This window comes from Protopterus annectens, chromosome 13.part0 (assembly GCF_019279795.1).
Source record: "Protopterus annectens isolate FY-2018-M chromosome 13.part0, PAN1.0, whole genome shotgun sequence".
Taxonomy (NCBI): Eukaryota; Metazoa; Chordata; order Ceratodontiformes; family Protopteridae; genus Protopterus; species Protopterus annectens.
Window position 1 is genome coordinate 410469097 of NC_056747.1, and position 25984 is coordinate 410495080.

At 43.9% G+C, this 25984-nt stretch overlaps 1 protein-coding gene across 1 annotated transcript in view; it reads right to left on the minus strand.

The window, feature by feature from the left end:
- Nucleotides 1-211: 211 nt before the first annotated feature.
- The window catches only part of RPAIN (RPA interacting protein), a gene marked incomplete in the record, with an annotated part of 98595 nt that continues 72822 nt past the window's right edge, over nucleotides 212-25984 (minus strand). The window contains 2 exon segments of the mRNA XM_044054044.1: nucleotides 212-2163; nucleotides 19573-19713. Of these exon segments, the coding sequence (XP_043909979.1) occupies nucleotides 2134-2163; nucleotides 19573-19713 (171 nt within the window).

Below are 25984 nucleotides of genomic sequence, written 5' to 3' on the forward strand. Positions count from 1 at the left end.
ATTACAAAGTAAAGTAGTACACACTACAATCTGCAACGAATGCAAAAATGGTGAAAAAAATTAGGTTTGCCAGATTTACAGATGTAGCCAAATCCTCAGGCCAGTTATTCATGGTAAGTAATTCTGAAACTTTTTTTTTTTGTATTGCAAAAAATGTGTCTCAACTCCATCTGTTAAGGATCTGACAAATGAATGACGGTTGAGAAGTGCCTTATGTAAAGTAATGTTTATTCTGAATATAGTTAAACAGGTCATTCATCATCAGACAGAACACTGTTGCACATACAAATTAGGAGTTAAACATTCACTCAGATTAATTCAGTATACCCAAGCCAGAATTGTAGGATGAACTATGAATCTAAGGTGACAACATCCTAGTTTCAACAGCATAATTACTGACTTACTCCCATTAATAAACGAGAGGCTTACTGTGCAAATAGGATTAGTGTATAAAACCTCTGGATGGTACATTTAATATAACTGAAATTCTTGAACCACATAGGCAGCAAAATTTCCTTGCAATTGTAGTAAATCTGGAAAGAGTCCCTTAACAGAGTGAATGTCACTATAAATATAGCCTGATAGTTCACACTGCTGATTAAATAAAACATTTGGCTGGACCTTTGGGATCCTAAGTGCTGGCATTAGCCACTGGTGTAGGCAAGACAGGGGATTGCTTTTATTTTACTACATAAACTGGATCCTCCCTTAACATCCAAGTGTTAAGGCCTTTAAAGAATAGTTGAGATAAAAAGCAAAACTGTTGTGTACATAAGAGACAGACTAGGGAACATAAACACAATATGTATCCTGTAGTATACAGTACATATAAAATGGCCATGCAATTCCCAAGGTTATGCACTGCAAGTGCAGCACTCCCCAATGCTTTTACAAATCTTTAATACCTAACTCAGCCAAGGGCATCTGTAATGACCAACTCAAATTATCAGTTATACTCTGCTTGCTAATTAGTTCAAAATAAAGATTAAAAAATGTCTGGCTGTAACATGCCTACCTCTCTGGCTAATCTTGACCTGAACAGTACATCTCAGCCTGTAATATGGTAGAGCATGAGCCTATTCCTGTACTCAGCAGATGAAAGGCAGTGAAGCCAGTGAACTAAGCACCAGCCCATAAAAGGACACATACACTTACAAGCAATTCTAAAAAGTAACAATTTACCTATAATAAAGAAAAACATTGTCCAGCTTCAGTAACAGTGAGCTAGGAGAATTGGTGAAATGTACACCAGCAGAAAAATAAACAGCTGGTACCACTCACTCATGTTCTCTTCATAAGTTACGAAAGACTTCCTTAATGGATGGTAGTAAATATGCCATACAGACTATGATGACACTGCTTTCAATGGTACCTTTATTAAGCGCTGCTCATTGCTGGCATACCTTTTAACTCTGTTATATTTACATACAACTTCATTACATTCAGCAATGGGGTTCACGATGCAGCAAGTTCCTAACTGGACACAGAACACTAAACTGAACAGATGCAGGTTGGTGGCTGGATAAACCATACCAACTACTTCAAAAGTAGGAGTATGTGCACATCAACATCACCTGTTGCTGAATCAAGGTGCTGCATGTACAAGTAAACACAGTGGCAAAGGGATTAATGGCACTACAGAAGAAACAGGTTGAAGTTTTGAACTGATAATGCAGTGGATCTTTATCAGTCAACATTTTTTCATACCTGGAATCCATCCCTAAAAATGCTAAGTATTCTTTTAATGCTTCACAAAGCTATTCTAAACATCCACCACAGCATCTACAAAAAGTTTTGAAAATATCCCTTTAATGTCCCTCTCCAGTTTCACTGGACTATTAACTACACACTGACATCTCTGCAAAAGTATTTCCTGACTTGATCCTAATCAGGTTCTAGACTGATGCTATTAAATATGCTCAGTGATATGGTACCATTTTAAATACTCTGTCCTTGCAAAAATGTCCATTAGAATGACAAAAGCTTTATTTCAACACTTAAATTAATAATCAGAACCATATATTTAGATACTATAAGAAGCATTTAAAAAATTAAAAATGTCTTCCGATACGGAAGTATAGCAAAATGATGCTCAGAGTCTCTTCAAATGAAGTTGCTGCAGATCTGTAGATATTAAAGGATCACAGACAGGGTGTCACATGCCTAATGATGAAGAAAGAAAAGATATTTCAGTTAAACTCATCTACAGTACACACAGCAAGTTATGAACACCAAGAGGCGAACAGTGGAAATCTAACAAAGGTGGCAACAGGGAAACTATTTTAACATCTGTATTAGCACAAAGAATATCTACCCTGAACAACTATGTAGTCATGTCAAAAATATCAGGTTAAAAAATAAAGCAGTTGTACAATATACATGCATGGAGAACAGGCATGAGAGCCAAAACATCTCAGAAGTACATTAAAATCCAAAAGGCTCATCAAGAAAATAAATAAAACAAAGAATCACAGTCTGAAAATAGGCACATGGCAAATATGTGAAAAGGCTGAGGTAATGAGTTTAAATAGTCGAATACTCAAATTCTTTATACAATGAAAAAGTTCTACAAAACGGGCCATTAATTTTAATTACAAATCAACATAGAAAGATGGGGAAAAACTGTGACAATACAGTCATCTACCATAACTAGTGTTAATGTGGTTATTAAATACATTTTAGAATTAAACTTTGATATTTTAAAAGTTGGCATTGAGGGATAAAGTTGTTCAGGAGCTTAACAATACTGACGGGTCAGGACAGGTATAAACTCATTCAGGGACGAGGGTAGTATGCACACAGCCACAATCCCTTAGAACAGGGGAGGCACTGTAGTGGGCATCCTGGGGGCAGCTGTCAGCTTACCAATTTACTCCTGGTAGTAGCCCTTATAAGCAAATGCACTTGAAGAAAGATGGCATTACAAGTTTCAGGGTGATGCAGGTAGCCTATCCCTCCAAGTGAGGGGCTTATAAGGCTCTCGTTGCTGGGATGCTGTCAACAGAACAAACTCCCCAATATATGCCTAATAACTGCCTTTTTGGCCAGCTCTTGTTCTAGCAGATCTGGGGTTGCCCACTGCTAGGGAATAAATGGGGAAGGATTGAGTTTTAACAGGCTAATAGAGGGAAAGCACTTAGGGGGTGGTAAAAAAAAAATCTTTGGGAATTTTACCATGATACTGAGACTGACCAATGTGTACTTTCCACCACAATATGCGGAACAGGTACAAGTTCCCATCTCAAGCAACACAAAAGTTAAAAGATGAATGGTAGGACTTGCATACTAGCAGCTATTAGTATTTCAAACACACAAATATGGTACTTGGAGCATGCACTGGAGTGTCAGTCATAACAGATTGATGCAGGAAATTAGACTACCAACAGAAATAAGAATATTCTAACTCCAGCCTAGTAATGGTGGCAGGAGGGACTTGTGTTAAGAATTTGGAGCAAAGTTATGTACATATAAAGTTTGATCCTGGGTGTATATCAGCAATACAAGTGTGTAAAAACTAGGACTTTAAGTTGTACCCCAATCCTATCTACTCTTCCAAGAACCAAGTAGAATGCTGAAGAAACTGCAAGTCAAGGTACAGCACAATGCTAAAGTTAATACTGGATCATGAATCCAAAACTGCAGCATTACCAGAAATTAGGTTCAACTTCACAAAGGAAAATAAGTAATACTCATTCTCTTTTCCAATCCCCCCTTAATGGTTGAAAATATGATTGCTGCAGAAAAGTAGTATTTACCCCCAAAGAAATCAAAACCTGGACACAAGATGGCAAAAACTGGATAACCGCAGCTATTTCCTGTTAAAAAAACTATTCCTTCAACTTCACATTCTGAAATGTCTTGCACACATGGTGTCCTGTTAGATACTACAGAACAGTGTGACAACTAGAAGCTGAAAAAGCATACATGTCATTAATAGAGACTCTTGGCCAAAAGATGTGAGGTTGCCACAAACCTTGCAGAGTGGACCTTAACTGACCAGGTACAGAAGGAGATAGGCTATTAACCATCAAAGTCTTGGTGACTGCTTTACCCCATTTGGTGTCAGTAAAGGATATGAGCAGTTGCTCGGATTTCCTGAAATTTTTAGTTCTGTCCAAGCAAAAATCTGTCTATGCATATCAAGTAAATTAACAGTGTACTCCCCTTTATTCTGGAAATTTGAAAAGAAAAACAGGAAGGTTAACAAAATGATTGATACTGGCTTCTGTAGCCACTTGAGGCAAGGACAGATTAGTGTGCAAGGTTACACCCTGTCTTTGTGAAAAAGTAGATACAGAAACTCGGAAGAAAGGTCTTGTAACGCCGAGATTCTACCTGCTGTAGTAATGACCACCAGAAAAAGTCTCTTCCAAGAAAGAAAGGAACCAAGTCTGCTGGGGCTGGCGGTTTGAAAGAGCAGCGAACCAGGACCTGCAATAGCACAGTTAAATCCCAAGGGGGAGTAGGATCCTTAATGGGAGGACAAAGTAAAAGGGTACCCCTAAAAAAAAAAAAAAAGCTTTGCAAAGTTTTGATGAAGCCAATAAATGTCCACCCTTAAGTGAAAATTAGAAGTAGCAGCCAAATTAACACTGACCATTTTATTTTTTATTTTACATTTGTTAACCGGGCTAGTCTAGCTGGATATATGTACATTTTCAGTAGAGGCCCAGGGAGAAAAGCTCCACAGCAGCTGGATACGACTAGTATACATGAGTAACTATAGACATAAGGGGATACTAAACAATTGGTTATACATAATAACAAAAAACCCTATGAGTTAGGCTTATTTACATGACATAAAAGAAACAGCAATGAGGGAAGGACATATTACTAGGTATATAGAATAATAGGTACAAGACAAAACAGACACTTCTGAGAACAGAGTTTAAAGCAGAAAACAAGAAAGGTTAATTGTGACAGTTTCAGCCAGGATTAGTGCATGGACACAGCCATTGTGAATTGAGGAAGGTTTTTAGATGCTTTTTGAACAGAGGGGTAGATGAAAGGGATATAAGATTACTTGGAAGTTTATTCCAAATGATTACAATGGTGTTAGTAAATAGAGAATCACCTGATTTGTTATTGGATTTTAGGGTTGCAGCTAGTAATTTATTGGCTGAGCGTAGGGTACTTAGATTTTTATAGGGGTTGATCAAGCTAGAGAGAATGGGAGTATTTGTAGGATGATGCAAGATTTTGTGGGTGATGGTTAGTTGTTCAAAGAGAAGCTGGTTTTGCAGTTCCAACCATTCTAGTTTACTTAGATTTTGACAATGGTGAGTACAGAATGAGGATCCAGTGGTAAATCTGGCAATGTTATTATAAGAAGTGGCCAGCTTATTTTGTAAAAATTAGGGAGGCATAGAGAAGCGTGGAAATTAGGTGAGTTTGGGCAACAGTAGTCCTGGCTATAGGTGTTAGAAATGGTTTTAGCCTATAGAGGAATCCCAGTTTTCTATTCAATGATTTGATGGTTGAGTTTATGTGCGAGTCAAAGCTGAGGCTATGGTCAGTTGTTACGCCCAAGAGATTAGTAGTGGTGTCTGGTACAATTACAGTGCCATTATTTGATGTAATTGTGAAATCAATACAGGGAAACTTCTGGGTAGGGGTAAGCAGTAGAAGGGATGGGGGCTGTAAACGGGGCCGTTTCTGTTGGGCCCATAAGGAAAACCTTTTCCACTTATTCTTATAAATCTTCCTGGTAGAAGGTTTGTGGGCAGAAGTCAATATCTTCTGTACATGGGAGCAAAGCCTGGGATGTCTGGTTGTCAAGAATTGGAGAAACCATGCAATTAGTTTCAGGCCTTTAACATATGGGTGAGGACACCCCAAGTGGCGAGATAAAAGATCTGGTGCTGGATCCACAGTGACCGGGGGCAGATCAAAGATAGGTGAACCAGATTTGTCAAGGCCAAAAGGAGGCAATGAAGATGACTTTTCAACCTGGATGTCTTCTGCAAAAAATTGGGAATTTGCAGCAGGGAAATGCATAAAGTAGACTGGGAGGCGAAGCATGGACTACAGCATCCCGTGGGGACTGTCCCTGAGGAAGGATTAAGGCAAAGTAACTGCTGCACTTGTTGAGAGAGGAGGCAAAGAGGTCACACAGCAGGGTTGATCCCATTTCTGAAAGATAATGTTTTTACATGGATTGGTTCAGAGACCACTTGTGAGGCATTAGAAAGACGTGGCTGAGTGTCTACCAGAATGCTGGCCTCTCATGGAATGTGTGTTGCCACAAGAAAGTGGATGGTAGAGATCGCTCATTGCCACACACACATAGCTTCTTGACACAGGGGGTAAGACTTGGTTCCTCCCGGTTTGTTCATGTAGAAGACTATGGACATGTTGTCTGTCTGTATTCCAACAGTAGAGATTCCAAGCAATAGAGGGAGAAAACTGTGCAGCTCTTGCAAAGCCAAAAGAACTTCTAGGACACGGATATGCATATTGATCTCCAGGGGTGTCTACGTGCCTTAAACCATCAGACCCAGATAATGCATGCCCCCCAATCCATCTGGGAGGCATCCATGGTCACAGTGGCATTTGGGGAAGGAAGGATGAAGGGTCACCCTTGTGCAATGACAGAGTGAAGCCAAAATAACAGGGATTATTTGCAGACTCAGGAAAGTTTGATAGGAAGGCTTAGAGGATTTCCTGCACAAGGACCACTGTACTGCTAACGTCCACAGTAAGATTCTCTTGTGAAGGTGTGCTGTTGGCAAAAGAGGTATTTTGGCTGGCATCAAGCAGAGATCTCAGAGGACCAAACTTGCTTTTGGGGGGGGGGGGGCGGTGTTTGGTTGGTATGCCTAGAATTCGTCTAAAAAGATGCAGGCTCGACACTTGATTCAGTCAATAAGGCCCGGGAAAAGTACAGTTTTGTACCTACCATAAATGTAGATGTCCAATAGATATGCAACTGCAGTCATAACATATGGGTTGTCCTGCCTCAGGCAGCCCTCGGTCGGCCGGATTCCAAAGTCTGGGTCCGGCGTCGGCTGGTGTCGCCTCCTCTCAGACGTCAGAACAGCTCGAGTATAAAGGCATCGGCCGACACCATCTTCTTCAGTGTTTCTTGCCCCAGATGCCAGGTGCCCTCCTAGGAAGGCTAAATTTGGTGAATGGATAAAGAATTCCAGACATGCACAACAGTAATAAACAGATGCACCATAGAGATACCCCCAGCTAATAGGAATAGGGGTAGTGGACCCATAAAGAAGGTTGCAGAGGGGTAGGAGGGTGGGAGAATCCGACTGCAGTTGCATATCTGACATCTACATTTATGGTAGGTACAAAACTGTACTATGTCCTTCAAGAATGCAACTGCAGTCATAACATATGGGTTGAATACCACAGCCAAGCTGGGGGTGGTTGGAACTAAAAGTGATGGTGTAGCTAAAATGTCCTGCAGAACTGCCGAAGCAAAGCCTGCTCGGGATCTGGAGTATAAAAGAAGGTTGTAGTGCTTGGTAAATGTATGCACGGAGCTTCATGTAGCAGCCTCTAGAATGTCCTTTGTAGCCACTCCTCTTAGGAAAGCTGTGGATGTGGCTATAGCTCTGGTGGAGTGTGGTCTAATATTGGCTGGCACACCTTTTCCATGAAAGGAATAGCAGAATCTGATGCAGTGTCCAATCCATTTGGAAATTGTTTGGAGATTGCTTTTCCTTGTACTCCAGCAGCATAGGCTACAAGCAGTTGGTCAGACTTTCTGGTGACCTTAGTTCTGTCCAAGTAGTAGCGTAGTTGCCTGTGTATGTCCAAAGTATGCAGCAGTGCTTCCCCCTGGTTTTGAGGATTGGGGAAGAAAGTAGGCAGGTGAATGGCTTGATTTAGAGACACCCTGGAAATTACTTTTGGCATGAATGAAGGATTGGTTCTCAGAGAGACTCTGTCCTGATGAAAAATGAGAAATGAGAAAAGGAGGTACTGCCATGAGTGCCTGTATCTCAGAGACTCTTCTTGCTGATGTGATTGCCAATAGGAAAGCAGTTTTCCATGAGAGAAACTGCATTTCTGAAGTTGCTGGTTCAAAGGGAGGAAGAGTTAACTTTTCCAAGACGAAGTTGAGGTCCCATGCAGGTAATGGCGGTTTCCTGGGGGGGTTTGATATTCTTTATCCCCCTTAGCAACTGTCTTAGCAAAGGATGTGAAAACACAGGTGGATCACAATTGTATTTTGATGAGATTGCTGAGGCATGAATCTTTATGGATGAATGAGAGACCAGTATGAAACAATTCTGCCAAGTATTCCAATATCTGAGGTATACTCAATATTGTTGTATCCTGACCCCTGTTAGCATTCCAGATGATGAATCTCTTCCACTTGGCTGAATAGGTTTTTCTGGTGGAAGGTCTGCGTGCTTCCAGTAAGATCTCGAACTTTTTTGGAAAGAGAGATATCGGAAGGAGTTATGGTAACCTCCAGGCTGTCAGATGCAATGTTTTCAGGTTTTGATGAACCGTCCTGTAATTGTGTTGTGATAGAAGCAGAGGCCATAGGGGCAGAGGCCACGGCTTGGTCCGAGTTATGCTCAACAGCAATGGGTACCAGTGCTGCCTTGGCCAGTCTGGAGCTATCAAAATGCCTGTTGGTTGTTCTGCTTTGATCTTCAGTATCACCTTGGTCAGCAGTGGTAGACGAGGGAATGTATAAATTGTTAGGGACTTCCAGCTGAAGGAGAGAGCATCCGTTTTCCAGGCTAGAGGATGGTGGGTCCTTGTACAGAACTTTTCCAGGTGATGATTCATGTGAGAAGCAAAGAGATCTATGTCCGGTCTTCCCCATGTCCTTGTTATTTGTGAGAAAATGTGAGGATGCAGCATCCATTCGTGTGGATCCAGGAAATTTCTGCTCAGCTTGTCCGCCAGTACATTGTCCTTGCCTGGCACAAACTGGGATTGCAAATGTATCTTCAGAGTTAGGGATTTTTCCCAGAGAATCATTGTTAGTCTGCAGAGGGGATAAGAATGAGTGCCTCCTTGCTTGTTTATATACCACATAACAGTGGTGTTGTCTGTCCTTATTAGCAAATGTCCTTGTTGAAGTGATTTTTCGAAAGCCTCGATTGCATGCATCACTGCCAACATCTCTTTTTGGTTTATGTGCAGATGCCTTTCCCTTGGTGTCCATTGACCTTGAATGCATCTGCCCTCCATGTGCGCCCCCCATCCATGGTCTGAGGCGTCTGTTGTAATTATTTGACCTGCTTGAGGTTTGTTGAAAGACATGCCTTTGTTTAACTGACTCGAGTCCACCACAAAAATTCTCTTTGCAGACATGGAATGAGTGGGATTACGTCCTCTAGGCTTTGGCTGTGTTGGGGCCATAAGCTTTTTAAGTACCATTGCAGCTTTCTCATATGAAGTCTTGCCAAAGGTATCAGAAGAATGCAAGATGCCATGAACCCCAGGGCCTGCAGGATTTTCCTTGCAGTCAGCTGGGAGAGCTTTGCTAGGCCTTTGAAGTACTCCGGTAACTGCTGTTTTTCCTCTGTGAGGTAAGCCATCTGTGTTTTTGTGTCCAGTTTGGCTCCTAAGAAAATAATCTGTTGGGATGGCAGAAAGTACAGTTTTGTACCTACCATAAATGTAGATGTTCGAAGATCCACATTGCTGCAGTCCTTACACTTGGGTAGTCCACTGTCCTCGGTCGGCCCGAATATCAAAGTATAAGGCTGACGTCGGTCAAGGTGCATTTGACTGACATCAGGACGTCAGGGTACAAATGCGCATGACCGACGTCATATCCTCAGTCTTTTCTTGCCCCAGATGTCAGAAGACCCTAAAAGAAAGGTCAAAACCAAAAGACAGCAAACAACCAACCAACCACCCTAGCACTAAAATATGTACAATATATACAATATACACCATATTGACAACCCAACCCACACAACCGCCTCTAACTACAGAGGGAAGGAGGGAGGTAAATTTGGACTGCAGCAATGTGGATCTTGAACATCTACATTTATGGTAGGTACAAAACTGTACTACGTTCTTCATCTCACATTGCTGCAGTCCTTACACTTGGGTAGAATCCCAAAGCAGAGGTAAGGGAGGATGGCAAAACTATAAGGAAGCAGGAGCTGCCAAAATGCCCTGCAAAATAGCAGTGGCAAAACCAGCCCTAGATTTAGAATAAAGTGGAAGGTGATAATGCCTAGAGAAAGTATGCACTGAACTCCAAGTAGCTGCCTCCAAAATATCTTTAGTTGCCACCCCCCTCAAAAAAGCTGTTGAAGTGGCAGTAGCCCTAGTGGAATGAGGCCTAATCCCAGCTGGAATCTCCTTGCCATGATGGGAATAACAGAAAGCAATGCAAAACCCAATCCACTTAGAAATAGTTTGTTTTGACACAGGCTTGCCCTGAGAACTCAAAGCAAAAGAAACAAACTGCTGAGACTGCCTGAACCCTTTAGTTCTGTCCAAATAATATCGCAACTGCCTGTGTACATCTAAAGTGTGCAAAATCTTTTCCCCTTTATTTTGGGGATTTGCAAAGGTAGGCAAATGAATAGTTTGGTTTAAAGCCACACTAGAAACCACTTTAGGCATAAAGGAAGGATTAGTGCGTAAAGATACCCTATCCTTATGGAAAATTAAGAAAGGCTCAACCGCCATAAGGGCCTGCAACTCAGAAACCCTTCTTGCAGAGGTAATGGCCAACAAAAAAGCAGTCTTCCATGATAAATATTTCAACTCAGTAGTAGCTGCAGGCTCAAAAGGTTGTAGAGTGAGTTTCTCCAACACAAAATTGAGATCCCAAGCAGGAGTAGGAGCTCTACGTGGGGTCTTATATTCTTTGCCCTCTAAGAAATTGCTTAAACAAAGGATGAGAAAACAATGGTGGGTCACAATCATAGTGAGCGAAATTGCTGCAGCATGAACCTTAATAGAAGAGAAGGACAAACCTTTGTCCAGTAACTCAGTAAGATATTGAAGAGCCACACTTAAATTAGGCTCAGAAACATCAAAATCCTTTGCTGCACTCCAAAATAAAAATCTCTTCCATTTATCTGCGTACACTTTCCTTGTACTAGGCCTTCTAGCTTCCAAAATAACATTCAAAACTTGCTGTGGAAGGTGAGACCCACTATGGTTCAAAACAGAATATGCCAGGCTGTTAGGTGAAGAGAGTGAAGCTTGACATTGAGCAAATGACTGTCCTCCTGAGACAACAGGTGTGGAATCGAAGGCAAAGGCCATGGAGGCTCCCGTACCAGGCTTCTCAGTAATGGGTACCAATGCTGTCTAGGCCAATCTGGAGCTATCAAAATCATCCTTGGTTTGTCCTGTCTGACCTTGAGTAGTACCTTTGGGAGGAGAGGCAGAGGTGGAATGGCGTACACATGAAGATTGCTCCAATTGAAAGAAAGAGCATCCACTTTCCAAGCTGTGGGATGAAACCTTTTCGTGCAAAACTTTGGCAGCTGGTGGTTTAGTGGAGAAGCGAACAGATCTATGTCTGGAGTTCCCCATGACACTGTCAATTTCTGAAATACATGAGGATCCAATTTCCACTCGTGGGGATCCATGATTTGTCTGCTTAACACATCTGCTAAGGAGTTCTGTGCTCCGGGCAGAAACCTTGCCTGAAGATTTAGTTGTAAACTGAGAGCAGTCTCCCACAAAATCATTGCTTGCCTGCATAGAGGATAAGAATGTGTTCCCCCTTGCTTGTTGATGTACCACATGACAGTTGTGTTGTCTGTTAGAATCAACACCTGCCCTGGAAGAAGTAAATCCTTGAAAGCTATTAATGCAAACTGGACTGCTAACATCTCCTTCAAGTTGATATGTAGATGTTGGAGTCTGGCAGGCCACTTGTCTTGTATCCACTTTCCATTCAGATGAGCTCCCCATGCTTTGTCTGAGGCATCTGTCGTTAGAATCTGACTCGCCTCTGGCCGGGTCACAGAGAGTCCCTTGTTTAGGTGACATTCCTGAGCCCACCACAACAATTCCTTTTGAATGCAAGGTACTATTTGAATGACAGTGTCCAGATCCTGGCAGTGCTGTGTCCATACATTTTTGAGATACCATTGTAACTTCCTCATATGCAGTTTGGCATTGGGAAGCACCAGAATACAAGATGCCATGAACCCCAAGGCTTGAAGGACTGTCCTTGCAGTCAGCCCGGACTGATGAGACAATTGATGAAAGTAAAGGGAAAGATTCTTTTGTTTGTCCGGGGTCAAAAAGGCCATCTGGGATGCTGTATTCAGTCTTACACCCAGAAAGCACATGTCCTGAGAGGATACTAGACTGGACTTTATTTCGTTCACAGAATACCCCAGGCATCTTAGCACTGCTATCACATATTCCAAATGATGAAGAAGCTCGTCCCTTCCTTGAGCCAGAATCAGGCAATCGTCCAAATAAGGATAGATCTGTATTCCTTTTAGCCTGAGGAAAGCTATCACTGGAGCCAGAACTTTCGTGAACACTCTGGGCAGTAGATAAGCCAAAGGGCAATGCAGAGAACTGATAATGAGAAGTCCCAGCCCGAAAACGCAGATACTTCCTGCAACTCAGTCTGATAGGAACATGAAGGTAAGCCTCCTTGAGATCCAAAGTTACCATCCAATGATCTTTGCCCAGCAGAGGTAAAAGCTGTTGTAACGTCAACATTTTGAACTTGGGAATGTCCAGATAAGTGTTGAGGATAGACAAATCCAAAATTGGTCTCCACGTGTTCCCTTTCTTTGGTACTAGGAACAGGCGAGAATAAAAATCCTAGGCCCACTTCTAGCATTGGGACCGGCTGTATGGCCCCTATTTGAAGCAACAGAGAAATTTGTTTGTGAGCCTCTATTCTTTGTTGAGGAGGAATGTCTGGCATGCCTTTGAAAGGAGGCAAGGTATGGAAATAAAACCTGTAACCGTGGTGTATGATGTCCAATACCCATCTGTCTTGGGTAATTAAACTCCAATTTTCCTTGAAAAGTGCCAACCTTCGTCCCAAAGGTGCTGCCAGACGAGCAGGCTCTGGCAGCTGAAAAGGTAGGTCATTGGGTCTGTTTACGAAAGGACTGATCCCTGCCCTCACCCGAAGACTGTGCAGGTGAACTCCCTGTTCTAGGCCTGAAAGAGCCCTGAGCTCTGCCCCTACCACGTCTAGACCTACCCCCTAGACTGGGAATCATAAGAAGGATACGTCCACCCCTTGGTAGGCCAATTTCTACTAAACTTCGGAGGCTAAACCTGCAAAAAATCTTTAACAGTCTGCATAGACTTAGCCTTGTCTTCCATTTTCTTTAAGACTGTCTCAACAGGAGTACCAAACAACACATCAGATTGTAAAGAAGCATCTAAAATCCTTGTCTTAACATGGTCAGATAAATTCTGATCCCTCAGCCAGGCGTGCCTGCGAAGAACTGACCCAGTGGCAGCCACCCTAGACGAGGCCTGTACAGCATCAAAACCACATTGCAAAGAATGCTTACCCACCTGTTCAGAAACATGTACTAAATCTCGTAACTCTTTACATTCAATACCTTCCGCCAGAGCATCTACCTTAGACTTCAATTGTGAAAGGAGATAGTTTTGGTATTTCAACATGTGAAACTGGCAATTCAAAGCCCTCATAGCTAGGGTGGAAGAAGTATAAACTTTCTTTCCCCATCTATCCAAAGCCCTGGCCTCTATCTGGAGGAACCGGATTTTTAACAACAGAAGCCTTAACACCTTTAGGCCCCTGACTAACAGTTTCTGGGTCTGCCCTAGGACTCTTAAAAAGATACTTATGAGCTTCAGGCACCCTGTAATACCTATCCGGTTTAACAGGAGCAGGAGGCAAAGAATCAGGATTAAGAGAAGCCTCTGCAGAAACATCTTCCACCACATCCAGAACAGGAGGTATAGCCAAAGGCCTATGCTGGGGTAAAAACAAAAATTCCCTAAGCCTTTTCCTGGAATCAGAGAAGTCCTGACCTTCCCACTTAAAATGCTCCCTCATGGAATGAAGGGTCTCTGAAAAAGAAAAATCCTCAGGAGGAGAAGCAGAAGGAGTAGAATCATCCACATCAGAATCAGAATAAGGAGAATACTCCTGCAAGTCTTCAGCCGAAGACTCTGAAACATCCGAAGCCTGCTCAAAACTCCCAAGCTCAGGTTCCACCCTAGGTCTCTTATCAGGAGGGGGCATAGAACCTCTAATCAAAGTAATCAAATCTTCTGCCATTTTAAGCATATGCTTCTTGGGCACAGTCCCTGAAGAACTAGGGGAGACACCAACTGAAGCTAAACCTGGCCTGCCCTGGGAGAAGCCTTGGAAACAGAAGGAGAGGGCCTAACCACCCTAGGAAGGGAGGGAGTACAGTAACCTGAGAAGCCCCTTCAGCCTGGCCTGCCTCCTGAGAGGCCACATCTTGCAATAACAAAGTCTCCCTGGGACTCCAAAGAAACCTCTGGCAGAACTACGGCTCCACCGAGACCTCTAAAGAACCGGCATCCGTGCGGACGGTTCTTCTAGCCTAGGCTTAGCTGCTTTGTCCTTGCGCTTCTTGAAGAAGCGGGCGTGAGCATCCGGCGGCATTTTATAATTACCGCTTCCGAAGACTAACCTGGCACAATCTAACCTTCTCTTTATAGTGCGCTTGTTAAATCTAGCACAAGCGACACCAACAACGTCGTGCTCAGGCCTAAACAAGGAATACACAAAGTATGATAATCTCTATGCGGTATCTGTTTCCCACAAGAAATACAGTTATTCACTTTTCTGACATCCGGTAAACCACTGAGGCAAGAAAAACTAAAATATTCCCAGCGGGTACTTAGCCAACTTTGACTCGGTCTGAAACTCGAATTGAAAAATTTCAGAACGCCGAACGGCACTTGCAACGCTGCTTCTGCATCGGACCATGCGGCAAAAAAGACTGAGGATATGACGTCGGTCATGCGCATTTGTACCCTGACGTCCTGATGTCAGTCAAATGCGCCTTGACCGACGTCAGCCTTATACTTTGATATTCGGGCCGACCGAGGACAGCGGACTACCCAAGTGTAAGGACTGCAGCAATGTGAGATGAAGAACATGTCTTGATTTCTGAATGCTGACTGTGTATCCCAAGGCCTATAGTAATTGAATGACATAGTCCAAGTTTGCTATCAAGGTTTGCTTGTTGTCTGCTTGTATGAGGCAGTCGTCCAGGTAGGGGTATATCTGAATCCCCTGGAGTCTGCAGTGTGCCACTACTGATGCCAGGCATTTCGTGAACACTCTGGGCACAGTAGATAAGCCAAACGGCAATGCTGAGAATTGATAATGCTCTGTCCCTGCAAGAAATCTGAGGTATCTTCTGCAGCTTTGTCTGATTGGGACATGCAGGTATGCCTCCTTGAGGTCCAGAGTGACCAGCCAAGACCCCTTGCCCAGCATGGGAAGGAGTTGCTACAACGTCAGCATTTTGAACTTTGGCACAATGAGAAAGTATTTTTGTAGACAAGTCCAGTATAGGTATCCATTTGTTTTCCTTTCTTGGAACAAGGAACAGTCTTGAATAAAATCCCTGGCCTTGTTCCTGTGGAGGGACCTTTTCTATTGCTTTTATATTTAACAGCTTTGAAACCTGAATGAGTGCCTCTGCCCTTTGATGAAGTGGCAGGTTTGGCATGCCTTGTCTTATTGGTAAAGTATGGAAGTGGAATCTGTAACCTTTGTCTATTAAATCCAGAATCCAGTTGTCCTTGGTTAAGATATGCCAGTTTTTTGAGAATAAGGATAATTTTCCGCCCAAAGGTGCTTCTCTTTGAGCCTTTGTAGACGGTATGAAAGTCAAGTCCTTGTGGTTGTCCTTGTGGTGCGGCTGGACTGCCTGCGCCACCTCTGATTTGGTGGTTGCCATTGGTGGCCCCTGTAGGAGCCTCGGTATTGTCCTCTACCTCGGGCATGCCTGTTTTTTCCCCTTTGAAACAGGTCAGTGTCTGGAAAGGACCAATTCTTTGAAGGCCAATTCCTGCTGAATCTGGGTGGCTGAACCTGGAGGAAATCTTTGACTGTCTGTACTGATTTAGCTTTTTCCTCAATGGACTTCAACACATCTTGTGCATTAGCACCAAAAAGCTTCTGTTTTTCTAGAGGTGCATCAAGTAATTTTACTTTAACATGGTCTGGCAGTGGCTGTTCTTTTAACCAAGCATGTCTACGTATAACAGCCCCAGTCATAGCTGCCCTACATGAAGCCTCCAATGCATCATAACCACACTGAAGAAAATGATTGCTAACCTGCTGAGTGTTATGTACTAGATCCTGCAATGCCTTTCTATCAATAGGCTCAGGAGAGGCTAGCTTTTTCTGTAAATCATCCAGTAAGAAATCCTGGTACTGAAACATATGAAAAAGGCAGTTAAGTGACCTCATAGCCAGGGTGGTAGAGGTATAATTTTTTTTACCCCATCTCTCCAGGGACCTAGCTTCCCTATCCGCTGGCAGTGGATTCTTGGCTGTGGAAGTAGCCACTCCCTTGGGGCCCTGTGAAATAGTTTCTAGATCCACAGAATGGGCCTTAGAGATGTTTGTGGGTGTCAGGGACCCTATAATACCGGTCTGGCTTGACAGGAGCAGGAGGGAGAAAATCAGGGTTAGCACTGGAGTCTGAGAAAACATCATCCAGGACATCCATAACTGGAGGGATAGCTAAAGGTCTGTGCTTGGGGTAGCTTGAGGAAGGTACGTAGCCTTTTCCTGGAATCAGAGAATTCCTGACCCTGCCATTTGAAATGCTCCCTCAGAGTGTAGGACTTCACCGAACGAAAAATCCTCTGGAGGAGAGGCAGAGGGAATTGATTCCTCAGCATCAGAGTCCTCATAGGCCTGGAAGGATCCTTCTTGTGTATCTGAATGCTCAGAATCCCCAGAGGCTTCATCTGAAGAGAGGTTGTCGGCCTGCTCAGTTCTGGGCCTTTTCTCTGCAGGCGGCTGAGAACCTCTGTCTGGATGAGGCTGAGACCCCCTGATAAGAGAAATAAGATCTGCAGCAAGAGACATGATCTGTTTATCAGAAGAAGGGGCCTGGGCAGGTTTAGGATGGGCCTTGGCCTGGCTGGCGGCCTTAGCACGTGCAAAGGCCTTGATGGACATGGATACAGGAGGCCTAGCTGCCCCACATGCAGGAGTAACCTTGTCCACAGGAATGGTGTTGGGTAGATCCAGAACATCGGTTTCTGGAGGAAAGTCAACAACCGGCACCGGTGTAGACTCAGAGACCGAAGGACAAGTTAACGCTGTGTCGTCGGCCTGGAGCGGTTGAATTACCACTTCCGAAGGGACCGAAGCACTCGCGGAGGGTTTAGGAGGAGTATCGGTGGAGGACGCAGGCCGAGGATGTCGGTCCCGGTCCTTTCGTTTTTTGGAAGGTTGAGTAGTCGGTAGTTCCGACGGCATGGTATAAGTGAAAGATTCGCCGAAAGACTTTGGCAAATTCTGCCCGGCGCCTGAGAGTGCGCTTATTAAAGCAAGCACAGGCAGCACAGGCCGAGACGTCGTGGTCTGGGCCCAGGCAAGGTAGGTAATAAGAATGGAAGTCCTTATGAGGTATTTGTTTACCACAAGACAAACAATTATTAACTTTCTCAATTTGTTCTGACATCGGCTGAGGCAAGAAAAAATGTTCCCCTACAGGGTACTTAGCTTTTAGATGACTTCGGTACTGAAAACACAGGAGCTGACTGACCGGCACTTGCGAACTGCTTCTGGCACCGTGTGGCAAGAAAGACTGAAGATGGCGTTGGCCGATGCCTTTATACTCCAGCCGTTCTGACGTCGGAGAGGAGGCGACACCGGACCCAGACTTTGGAATCCAGCCGACCAAGGGCTGCCTGAGGCAGGACAACCCATATGTTATGACTGCAGTTGCATTCTTGAAGGACATCTGTGGTATCAAGTTGAGCCCCTATGAATTGTATCATTTGGACTGGTTCCAACAGAGATTTCTCTAAATTGAGAGTTATGCAGAGAAGGCCAGATACAAGAGTGGTCAAGGGCCAGTTGCCCAGATACAAAAATACCTGGAATCCCTGCAGTCTAAGATGAGCTACAACCACCGCCAAGCATTTGAACACCCTGGGGACTGTGGTGAGACCAGACGGGAATGATTTGAATTGAAAATGACAGTCTTCCAGCCTGAAACGAAGAAATCTTCTGGAGTGCCTGTCCATCTTGGTGTGGTAGTACAGATCTAGTTGTTCATCCTTAGTAAAGGTAGGATGGACTGAACCATTACCATCTTGAACTTAGTGTTTCCTTACCGATTTGTTCAGGAATGTCAGGTCTAGAATGGGCCTTGGGTCCCCTGTTGTTTTGGGAACCAAAAAGAACCTCAAGTACCGGATCTGACCTTTTTGCAGCAATTTTGTGAATTCCACGGCTGCCTCCTCCAATTGGGTAAGTACATTGGGGAGAACAGATTTTTGTCTTAGCTTCACTAAAAAGAGAATGGAGTAACCTCTGGCACTAGACATACCCACCGGCTGTTCAGTCTAGCAGTACATGAGTTAGTGGGGGGGGTCGATGCACCCAAGGGTAGGTAACATGCCACATATTGCTTGGAATCCCTACTGTTGTGACGAATAATGGGAAAACTGGGCCCCTTCTCTGAGTGGTAACTCCATGCTGCAGACTAAGGTTGGTGTACCATCTGTTGCCAATTTTTGAATCATACAAAAGTGAATAGCTGTACACTGGTCTAATGCAGCCTGCTATGGTGCACAGCAACAGTCTACTCTGCCCCCAGTGTCTGCGAATTGCATAGGGCCAAAACCCTTTGCCTTCCTATCACTGGCTCTATGCACAGATCACCATGTCACAGTCTTGCCCAGATATCAGAAGTGACTGAAAATTTCTCACAGTTAACCAAGTTTAGGTTGCACAGAAGGAATAAAGTCACCTGTATTTGAAACATTTCTGTAAAATCAAGCAGTGACCTTAGCCAATACACCAACTGGCTAAAACTTACAAAAAACTTAACCCCACTCATTTCGGCAAGGCACACCACAATCTGGTAGAATATACATGGACACTGGGTATAATGTGAAGTAACTCGCACTTGTATTAGTATACAGTGGTGGTGTGCTAAGCTTCATACAGCCACCACCTCACTACAAGCATCTGAAGTGAAATTCTCCAGACTTGAAATATAACACGAGCAACAAAACATCCCATCTTCAGGACTTACTCCTGATGGGCCAGCTCAATTTCACAAACCATTTACCAAGCAACACTGGCAGAAAAATATGCTGTAGTGTAAAATTGGAAAGTATTAACCACAGCATTAAAAATGGCTAAATCAAGCTGCTACCTAATACATGGGAACAAGACCAAAGAAAAACACTAGAACAGCCAAATACTTTATCTTAAAGTAAAATAAACTAATGCTCCAACAGTCAGCACTCCAACCATCTTATTTGCAGTAAAGGTCTTACAGTGTTAAGGTATATGCTAGACAGCTGCTGACTTGTACATACAAAAAGCACAATATAACAAAAAAAATGCAGTAGCAGTAGATTCTAACCAGTTTTTGCAAACCTGACCACCTGAAGAGACATTGTGTTTTACAGATAACTTACCTGACAGCTCATTAGTAGACTGTTTGATCCCACCGCAACAGATGTCAGAGAAAAAACTGGACTGTGTAGACACTGATCAGCATGCTCCATTACACTGTTTTCCAGTAGGGCCTGTAGTTTTTCTGCAGTTAATTCACGTTGCTAAATAAAAACAGTGAAGTAATAATGACCATTTCCATTTTCTGACTGAACAACACTGAGCAACTCCACTCCCAACTAAAAAGGCAGAGACATGCACACACATCTGTCTATTCACATTTCTGGTCCAATGGAGTCTTGTCATTTATTGTACCCTTTAAAAGGACTACTCTCAAGCCACCTTGGTCCCTTACTCTCCAATCTGTTCTAATGTTCTGTCCAACCATTATATTCAAACTACCTTAATGGAAGAGCAATTTTTTTCTGTGCAGCTTTTTCCTGTGTGCTTTGTCTCATCAGCTGCCAGCCAGCCATCTGTTCTCCTGTTACCCTGGCACTCATTTGTCTGTCCCACTTGGAAGAGAGAGCTAGCAGCACCACTGCACAAGCAGCCGTCGGGGTTCTCCCCCCAACCCTGTTTTGGGTGGCCGATTTGAGCACCTATGACAGCCTATGTACTCCCCCGAGCATAGTGCAACACACAAATGAAAACTACAGTCACCATCCCAGGAACACCATTGCATTGCCTTACAAGTTTCCACATGCAAAGTGGCAATCAGCTGACTGAAACTGATCATTCTTCCCCCAAGATGACTGACATTGCAGTGACCACTCAAATTCTTAATAAGCTTATGGCCAAGGAAGCCATCAAGAAGCTCATTCACATTACCTAGTACTGATGGGAAGACTATGTCCCTCCCCCCATTATGTAGAGCTTCCTTGCATATCCCAGGGATAAAATCAAAGCCATCATCTAGACTAGTTTTAGAAGGTTGCAATGGAAGTACACTGACATGCAAGGGCAGCTTACAAATTGGGACACACTAACCGATCATGCCACTTGATGCAGTAGTGCAGGTTTAGGTCTCAAAAGCACATTTCTGTTTAACCATGGACTCTGCTTAGTTGAGAATAGAGAGTCAAGTCATTGCTTAACCTTCTGTGCTATGAAAAATCACCCCTTAGTCTACAGCAGCAAAGAGTAATAAGAATAGAAATAGTTTTGGTTAGGAAACATTGACGTTTCTGAAGTTGGGTTAAGCTCTTAGCAAAGGGCAAAGGTACATACCAAAGGGGCACTGTATTCAACGATGAACCTAATAAGTCAAGAACAAACTGGGATTAACTCCTTTGGACCTTGAAATACCAAGAAGGATAAATTGTGCAAGGCAGAAAGGTTTTATAACCACCACAGGCATGATGCTCAAAACATAAACGAGAGTGATCCGTATCAGACTCTGAAGATCATGTCAGATTTATAGGAAATGCTGCAAGATAATGGTTACAGATGATAACTTTATTAAAGAAAAAGTACAGTTTTGTACCTACCATAAATGTAGATGTCCGATAGACATGCAACTGCAGTCATAACATATGGGTTGTCCTGCCTCAGGCAGCCCTCGGTCGGCCGGATTCCAAAGTCTGGGTCCGACGTCGGCTGATGTCGCATTTCTCTCCGACGTCAGAGTGGCTGGAGTACATAAGCATCAGCCGACGCCATTTTCTTCAGTGTTTCTTGCCCCAGATGCCAGGTGACCTCCAAGGAAGGCTGTATTCAAAATTGGAAGACAAAAACAGGATTCCAGACAAATAAATGAGCAATAAAACAAATACACCATAACAGATATCCCCAGCTAAGAGAAACAGGGATAGGAGTGGACCCTAGGCAGAGGGGTATGGAGGGAGGGAAAATCCGACTGCAGTTGCATGTCTATCGGACATCTACATTTATGGTAGGTACAAAACTGTACTATGTCCTTCAAGAATGCAACTGCAGTCATAACATATGGGTAGAATACCATAGCTTAGCTGGGGGAGGAGGAATGCTCCAGGAAAAAGATGGTGTGGCAATCAAACCCTGCAGGACTGCCAAAGCAAAGCCTGCTCTGGATCTGGAGTATAGAGGGAGATTGTAGTGTTTGGAGAATGTATGCACGGAGCTCCATGTAGCAGCTTCTAGAATGTCCTTAGTAAGCACCCCTCTTAAGAATGCTGTAGAGGTGGCTGTAGCTCTGGTGGAATGTGGTCTGACATTGGCTGGAACAGTCTTTCCATGAAAGGAATAACAGAATCTGATGCAATGTCCAATCCATTTTGAAATGGTCTGTTTTAAAATTGCTTTTCCTTGGACTGCAGGGGCGTAAGCTACAAAAAGTTGTTGAGACTTCCTACTGGCCTTGGTTCTGTCCAGGTAGTATCGAAGTTGTCTGTGAATGTCCAAGGTATGCAACAGTCTTTCCCCCTTATCCTCAGGATTGGGTAAGAAAGCAGGCAGATGAATAGCTTGATTTAAAGAAACCCTAGATACCACCTTTGGCATAAAAGTAGGGTTGGTCCTTAATGAAACCCTGTCTGTGAAAAATTATGAACGGTGGTATTGCCATTAGGGCCTGTAGTTCCGAAACCCTTCTTGCTGAGGTAATTGCCAACAGGAAAGCTGTCTTTCATGAGAGAAATTGCAAGTCAACTGAAGCTGCTGGCTCAAATGGAGGTAGAGTCAGTTTTTCTAGGACAAAATTGAGGTCCCAGGCTGGCACTGGGGCCTTTCTTGGTGGCTTAATGTTCTTGATTCCCCTGAGGAATTGCCTTAGCAAAGGGTGTGAAAAGACAGGAGGATCAGTGTTATATCTAGCTGAAATAGCTGATGCATGTATCTTTATGGAAAAATATGAGAGGCCGTTCTTTAGCAAATCTGCCAAATATTCCAAGATGAGTGGGATGTTCAACAATGATGCATCATGTCTCTTGCTGGTATTCCAATTGCTGAATCTCTTCCATTTTGCTAAGTAAACCTTTCTGGTGGATGGTCTTCGAGCCTCTGTTAGTATCCGCTGAACTTCCTTGGAGAGAGATAGGTTGAGGTTATTTATGGGATCTCCCAGGCTGTTAGCTGCAGTGTCTGAAGGTTTGGATGCACTGTTAATTGTGTTGAGTCAAAAGTAGAGGCCATTGGGGAAGGGCCCACCTCCTGGTGTGACATATGCTCCGTAGTAGTGGGTACCACTGTTGTCTTGGCCAGTCCGGAGCTATTACGATTCCCTTGGGTGTCTCTGCTTTGATCTTCAGTAATACTGAGGTCATCAGTGGCAGAGGTGGGAATGCATAGATTGTTAGGAAGTTCCAGTTGAATGAGAGAGCATCTATTTTCCAAGCTTTTGGATGGTATGTCCTTGTGCAGAATTTTTGTAGATGATGGTTGAGGTGAGAGGCAATCTGGCCTGCCCCATGTCGAAGTGAGTTGTGTGAAGATCTTCGGATGTAACCTCCACTCGTGTGGATCTGTGAAATTCCTGCTTAGGCTGTCCGCCAACACATTGTCTTTGCCTGGAACAAACTGGGATTGTAACTGGATGTTTAGGCTCAGTGATTTTTCCCAAAGATGCATTGTCAGTCTGCAAAGGGGGTAAGAGTGGATGCCCCCTTGCTTGTTTATATACCACATCACAGTGGTGTTGTCTGTCCGTATCAGTAAATGGCCTTGCTGAAGTTGGTGTTGAAAGGCCTCGATGGCATGCATTACTGCCAGCATTTCCTTTTGGTTTATATGCAGATGTGTTTCCTTTGGAGACCATTGTCCTTGTATACACCTGCCTTCCATGTGCGCCCCCCATCCAAGGTCTGAGGCATCTGTGGTCATGGTCTGTGTTATCTGTGGTTTTCTGAATCTGAATTTGAACATACCTGTGTTTGCCTGGCTCACCGAGGCCCACCATAGGAATTCCTTTTGTAGGCATGGAATGAGCGGTATGGTTGTCTCCAAGTTGTTGCTGTGCTGAGACCAAATGCGTTTTAGGTACCATTGAAGCTTTCTCATGTGTAGTCTTGCTAATGGAACCAGGAGAATGCAGGATGCTATGTAACCCAGGGCCTGTAGGAATCTCCTTGCAGTCATCTGGGTGAGTTTTGCCAAACCTTTGAAGTAATGAGTTAACTTCTCTTGCTTGTCTTCTGTCAGGTAAGCCATTTGAGAGGCTGTGTAATTTGGCTCCTAAGAAGATTATTTGCTGGGATGGCTGCAGTCTTGACTTTTGGAAGTTGACTGTGTATCCCAGAGCTTGAAGTAATTGTATGACATAGTCCAAGTTTTTTGTCAACATCAATTTGTTGTCCGCTTGTATGAGGCAGTCGTCCAGGTACGGGTAAATTTGTATCCCCTGGAGCCTGCAATGAGCAATTACTGAAGCCAAGCATTTTGTGAATACTCTGGGCGCAGTAGATAAGCCAAATGGCAATGCTGAGAATTGATAATGCTCTGGCCCTGCAAGAAATCTGAGGTATCTTCTGCAGCTGTGTCTGATAGGGACATGCAGGTATGCCTCCTTGAGGTCCAGAGTAATCAGCCAAGACCCCTTGCCCAGCATGGGAAGGAGTTGCTGTACAGTCATCAGCATTTTGAACTTTGGTACTATGAGAAAGGTGTTTAATGCGGACAAATCCAGTATTGGTCTCCATTGAGATTCTTTTCTTGGAACAAGGAACAGTCTTTAGTAAAACCCCTGGCCTTGTTCTTGTTGTGGAACTCTTTCTATTGCTTTCATCCGAGTCAGCAGAGATTTGCTTGATAGCCTCTGCCCTCTGGTTTTGTGGTAGGTTTGGCATGCCTTGTTTTCTTGGCAAGGTATGAAAATGGAACCTGTAGCCTCGGTCTATAATGTCCAAAATCCATTTGTCCTTTGTCAGTCTGTGCCAATTTTCTGCAAACAGCGATAATTTCCTAAGGGAGCTTCTATTTGTTCCCTGGTAGGTGGAAGTAGAGGAAAGTCATTGAGATTGTGGCTGTGGGGCAGGTGAAACCCCTGCGTCGCTTCTTTGGTTTCCTGGCTGCCATTGTCGTCCCCTGTAAGGACCTCTGTATTGGCCTCTTCCTCGGCCACGTCTGTTTTTACCCCTTTGAAACTTTTCTGGATTAGGAAAGGACCAGTTTTTAGAAGGCCAATTCCTACTGAATCTGGGGGGTTGAACCTGGAGGAAATCTTTCACCGTCTGAACTGATTTTGCTTTTTCCTCGATGGTCTTTAACACATCCTTAGCATTAGCACCAAAAAGCTTGTTCTTTTCCAAAGGTGCATCCAGAAGTTTTGCCTTTATATGATCTGGTAGAGGTTGATCTTTTAACCATGCATGTCTACGAATGACTGCCCCTGTCATAGCTGCCCTACATGAAGCTTCCAGTGCATCATATCCACACTGTAGGAAGTGATTGCTTACTTGCTGAGTATTATGTACAGCTTCCTGCAAAGCCTTCCTGTCTAAAGGATCAGGAGTGGCCAATGTTTTTTGTAAATCTTCTAACAGGAAATCCTGATATTGTAACATATGAAAAAGGCAATTCAAAGCTCTCATAGATAAGGTAGTGGATGTGTAAACCTTTTTGCCCCATCTCTCTAATGACCTAGCTTCCCTGTTGGAGGGCAATGGATTTTTAGAGGTGGAAGCTGAAACTCCTTTAGGCCCCTGTGAAATAGTTTCCAAATCAGCAGTATGGGCCCTGAATAAATGGGAATGTGTTTCTGGAACCCTGTAATACCAGTCTGGCTTGGCTGGAGCAGGAGGAAGAGAGTCAGGGGTAACACTAGAGTCAGAATATAAATCATCCAAAACATCAAGTACAGGAGGAATAGCTAAGGGCCTGTGCTGGGGCTTCTTAAGGAAAGTCCGAAGGCGTTTTCTGGAATCAGAATATTCCTGGCCTTGCCACTTGAAATGTTCTCTCATGGTATGCAGAACTTCCCCAAAAGAAATATCCTCAGGAGGGGAGGCCGAGGGGATGGAATCCTCTGCATCTGAGTCCTCATAGGTCTGGAAGAGCTCTTCCTGGCTATCAGAGTGGACAGAGCCCTCAGAATCTTCATCTGACGGAAAAGGGTCAGAGGGTTCAACCCGGGGCCTTTTATCAGAAGGAGGCTGGGATCCTCTCTCAGGATGGGCCTGTGAACCTCTAATCATAGAAATTAAATCAGCAGCCATAGACATAATTTGTGTCTCTGGAGTAGGCTGAGGTAAGGTTTTAGTAGTAAGATGTTTTGTTTTGCTGGCTGCCTTAGCCCTAGTGTAGGCCTTAATAGACATGGCCATAGGAGGCCTGGCAGCTCCACGTGCAGGAGTGACCTTGTCTACAGCAATGGTCTCGGGCATTTCCTCGGTTTCGGTATCCGGAGGAAAATCAATAACTGGCGGAGTGATATCCGGAATCGGAGTCATCGGTAATGCGGTGTCTTCGGTTCGGAGCGGTGGAGAAACACAGTCTCAGAGGGAACCGGAGCACTCGCGATAG